Source organism: Triticum urartu, chromosome 4A, assembly GCF_056163025.1.
Source record: "Triticum urartu cultivar PI428250 chromosome 4A, HENAU_Tu73, whole genome shotgun sequence".
Taxonomy (NCBI): domain Eukaryota; kingdom Viridiplantae; phylum Streptophyta; class Magnoliopsida; order Poales; family Poaceae; genus Triticum; species Triticum urartu.
In genome coordinates, this window is record NC_141876.1 from 299,636,099 (window position 1) to 299,640,794 (window position 4,696).

General features: G+C 42.4%; 1 protein-coding gene across 1 annotated transcript; it reads right to left on the bottom strand.

The window, feature by feature from the left end:
- Nucleotides 1-3,738: 3,738 nt before the first annotated feature.
- LOC147975650 (protein FAR1-RELATED SEQUENCE 5-like) lies at nucleotides 3,739-4,311 on the bottom strand. Its single transcript, XM_087520516.1, has 2 exons — nucleotides 4,060-4,311; nucleotides 3,739-3,966 (listed from the first exon to the last, which is right to left on the bottom strand). Exons 1-2 carry the CDS (start codon nucleotides 4,309-4,311, stop codon nucleotides 3,739-3,741), a joined length of 480 nt encoding a protein of 159 aa, XP_087376642.1.
- Between the last annotated feature and the right edge of the window lie 385 nt (nucleotides 4,312-4,696).

A 4,696-nucleotide genomic window follows, 5' to 3' on the forward strand; every position in this document is an offset into this window, starting at 1 on the left:
TTATAGGCATGACTGTGGCTTTCACACAATGGAATACCTTGCAAAGTGGGAAGGTCGATGGGTCCCTATTGTCACAGCTGCAATGGTCATCGAGCTCCGTAAAATATACACACGGAACTGGTTGATGAATGAAGATTTCAACACGCGGGCAAACACACGAGAGTTCATAGAGGAAGCTATGAAAAAGGCCAACAAGAAGTACAAGTGATTACGTGATGCTCCATACCGCATGCCTACCTTACATTCTGTGGCTGAGGAATGTAAGGTATCAACTTGTTCTTTTAAAACTATGTTTGTGTGCTATGTTATGACTGCATCCCCCGTAGTCTAGTATATAGTGGTGGCGTGTGAGTGCCATTGAATATTTGTAATATATGTGTGGATCTGAACCTGCTTAGGTGTGAAAACAGCTACGTTTATGTTTAGTACTATTATGTGTTTGTGGTTGGTAGTACCAGTTGGGTGCTTGAATGCGTCTATAATTGCTACCTCTTGAGCACCCTTGAAGAGGAAAGGGTGATGCGGCAAAGTAGCGTAAGTATTTCCCTCAGTTTTTGAGAACCGAGGTATCAATCCAGTAGGAGATAACACGCAAGTCACCTAGTACATGCACAAACAATCAAGAACCTCACAACCAACGCGATAAAGGGGTTGTTAATCCCTTCACGGTCACTTGCGAAAGTGAGATCTGATAAAGATAGTAAGATAAATATTTTTGGTATTTTTGTGGTATAGATTGGAAAGTAAAGATTGCAAAATAGTAAATGAGATGCGATGTAAATAAAAAATATGCAATATAATAAGAAAGAGACCCGGGGGCCATAGGTTTCACTAGTGACTTCTCTCATGATAGCAAGTATTATGGTGGGTGAACAAATTACTGCCGAGCAATTGATAGAAGAGCGCATATTTATGAGAATATCTAGGAAATGATTATGAAATATAGGCATCACGTCCGTGTTAAGTAGACCGAAACAATTCTGCATCTACTACTATTACTCCACACATCGACCGCTATCCGGCATGCATCTAGAGTATTAAGTTCATAAGAACAGTAACGCTTTAGGCAAGATGACATGATGTAGAGGTATAAATGCAAGCGATATGATATAAACCCCATCTTTTTATTCTCGATGGCAACAATAAAATACGTGCCTTGCTGCCCCTACTGTCAATGGGAAAGGACACCGCAAGATTGAACCCAAAGCTAAGCACTTCTCCCATTGTAAGAAAGATCAATCTAGTAGGCCAAACTAAACCGATAATTCGAAGAGACTTGCCAAGATATCAAATCATGCATATAAAAATTCAGAGAAGAACCAAATATTGTTCATAGATAAACTTGATCATAAATCCACAATTCATCGGATCTCAGCAAACACACCGCAAAAAGTATTGCGTCGAATAGATCTCCAAGAACATCAAGGAGAACTTTGTATGGAGAACCAAAGAGAGAGAAGAAGCCATCTAGCTAATAACTATGGACCCGAAGGTTTGTGGTAAACCACTCACACATCATCGGAGAGGCTATGGTGTTGATGTAGAAGCCCTCCGTGATTGAATCCCCCTCCGGCAGATCATCGGAAAAGGCCCCAGATGGGATCTCACGGGTACAGAAGGTTGCGGCGGTGGAAAAGTGGTTTCGTGGCTCCCCCTGATGTTTTTAGGGTATAAGAGTATACATAGGCGAAAGAAGTACGTCAGTGGAGCTCCATGGGGCCCACGAGGGTGGGGGCATGCCTACCCCCTGGGCGTGCCCTCCTGCCTCGTGGAAGCTTCATGGAGTTCCGGACTTCCACTCCAAGTCTCCTGGTTTGCATTTGTTCCAAGAAAGATCCTCGCGAAGGTTTCGTTCTGTTTGGATTCCGTTTGATATTCCTTTTCTGCGAAACACTAAAATAGGCAAAAAAACAAAAACTGGCACTGGGCCTCCAGTCAATAGGTTAGTCCCAAAAATAACATAAAAGAGCATATTAAAGCACATTAAACATCCAAAACAGATAATATAATAGCATGGAACAATCAAAAATTATAGATACATTGGAGACGTATCAATGATGCCTGAAACACGACAAATATAGTTGATCAGGGACGATTAGTGAAAGTAATCGTTCCTTTTTTGTTTTTTGGGTTTTTTTGCATTGCTAACTGTATCGGTTAGCATGGTAGGTAGTTCATAAGCAAACCGTTCTCTCGTGTTTTTCCACGTGATCGTTTCAACTAGTTTGTTCATAGTATGTATACAATACAATATGTAGGGAAGAAATGCGTGGTCTGGAAACGAAAATCTATGCGATGGCAGATTCAGTAGAAATTACATGGCAGATTCGATGGAAGTTGTATTGCAGATTTAGTAGCACATACTTGGCAATTATAGTCATTCATACATGGCACTTTCTTTAAATTCTGATGTCCACCGACAGTCATTCTCCCATTTTTTAAAATCTTGACCATCTACCTTACAGAAATGTTACCAACACTCAAGTTACAATCCTCCACAATTGCTTACGGGTTGCCCATCCCTTTCTTTGTTTTCTTGTGCTTTGCTTGAATTTCCAACCCCGATTTGTATCTCACCTCTTTTGGACGCCCTTTTGTGATGGAACGGGGCGGGTTCCTGGCCTGTGTTTGCGTGCTTGCTGTTCCAGACCCTACCTCTGAGTTTTCAGATGATAGACCCGTGGACGAAGGCACACTTGAGGTGCGGGGGAACCTGTGTAAGGCTTCTTCAGCCTTCTTCTTTTTGATCTCATCAAGCTCTCTTTTCAGGGCCTTCCTGTGTTTTTCTGCGACCCTCACTGTCTCATCACTCTTGCATGCTTCATCTATTACTTTAGCATAGTTGTTGGTCAAAACAACGTGCCTCATGGCGTCCATGGTTTCCTATGGTCTCTCATCATGCACAGCCAAAACTGCATTTGATGTTTGTGGCCCCAACGCATCGTCAGCGTCCCAAGTCCATCGCTGCCGTATGAAATGGTGGGGCAATCGTGTTACCGCGTGGACATCCATTACTTTCAGTATGTGACAGCACACAATTCCGTCCCGTTCGAATTTGCAACATTGGCAGTAGTATTCGCCTTCGTTTATCGAGGCCTTCACAAAGTAGTTCCTTCCCTTGTCCGGGTCTTCAGGTTCTGAATCGGACATGTCCAAGATAGAACACACCTTGAATGTATGTTTGTCCACCTGGTAAGTTGTGTACATGCTGGCACGCTTTATTTCTTTCTGGAATCTGCATGCTTTTGGGCTTTTGTTAAACTCTTATATGATGTTTGTAGCACCTTATGTTGAGGTAGGTCGTAACATAGCAAACGTATCTAAAATCAATGATGGCATGGAAATCCTTATTTTTTCCCACATTTTTCTTCGGTTGTTTGTTTCCACATGGCAACTGCATGATATTTCACATGGCAACTGCATAACATTTAACATGGCAAATGCAATTCATTTAACATGGCAAATGCAGTTCACAAAACATGGCAAATGCAGTTTTGTCTCACATGTCAACTACATATCATTTCACATGACAACTACAGTTCATTACACGTGGCAACTACAGTTCAACACACATGGCAACTATAGTTGATTTCACATGGCAACTACAGATCATGCTTATAATGTACTTAGTGGCTATTTTCAATAGATGAGCAAGTTAAAAAGTTGGCAACTGCATTGCAATCTACATGGCACCTACTATCTTCATGCTTGTGCAAATAAGACGGTAAGATAATCCACTTACTTGTTAAAAATCTTGTTGGTATATGTCTTGCTCATCTGCCTCTCCATTGGTAAATATGTTAGCAATTTAGGCTGCTTGAGCACGGTGTTTGCTTCTTGCTGTAGCTCAGATCCCAGTATTTTCTGTTGCAAAGCCGTGTACTGCTTGGCAAACTGCAGCAATGAGTTGCCAGGGCTCATGTACCGCTTCAAAACAACATTGAACCCCTCGCTGCGCTGAGTAGTCTGCAGAAATGGGAAAAAGCACTACATGAAGTAGAACGACACCCAGTACATTCGCTTCTCCCACATGCTAGTAAGTGTCTCGTTGTCTTGGACTTGGTATGTTTCAATCATAGCCGTCCAACTCCGTTCAAACTCCTCCACCGTCAAGCTATGGTCCATGCACAACTCGAATGCCTTGTGTAGCTCTGGACGGTCAGCAAAGAATGGTCCTAGCATCTCCTCATCATTCTTAATAATATGCCACTTGCAGTGCCTGTGCACTGCCAACGGAAAGACCTCCTCTATGCCGGCACGCATGCTAAAATCCTGGTCTGTTATTATGTTCATCGGAGCAAGTCCACCCATGCACTCCAAGAAGGTTTTGAACAGCCAAGTGTAACCATCCGTATCTTCATTCCGAACGAGTCCGCAACCAAACTACAATGACTGATTATGGTTATTTATTCCTATGAATGGAGCACAAGGCATCTTGTACATATTAGTGAGATATGTCGCGTCGAATGAAATGCAATCACAGAAATGTTTGTAGGCTCTTCTTGCAGCACCATCCACCCAATACATGTTTCTGACATGGTCCTCATCGTCCAATCTTATTTTGTAGAAGAAATCAGCATCTGCTTTTGCTTTCTCTTCGAAGTAGGCTATTGTGTCTTCTATGTCAGCCAACCTGCTCTCTCTACGCTACTTTGCCTTTAGGTTTGTGACATCTGCTGGTATGTAAGGCATGATA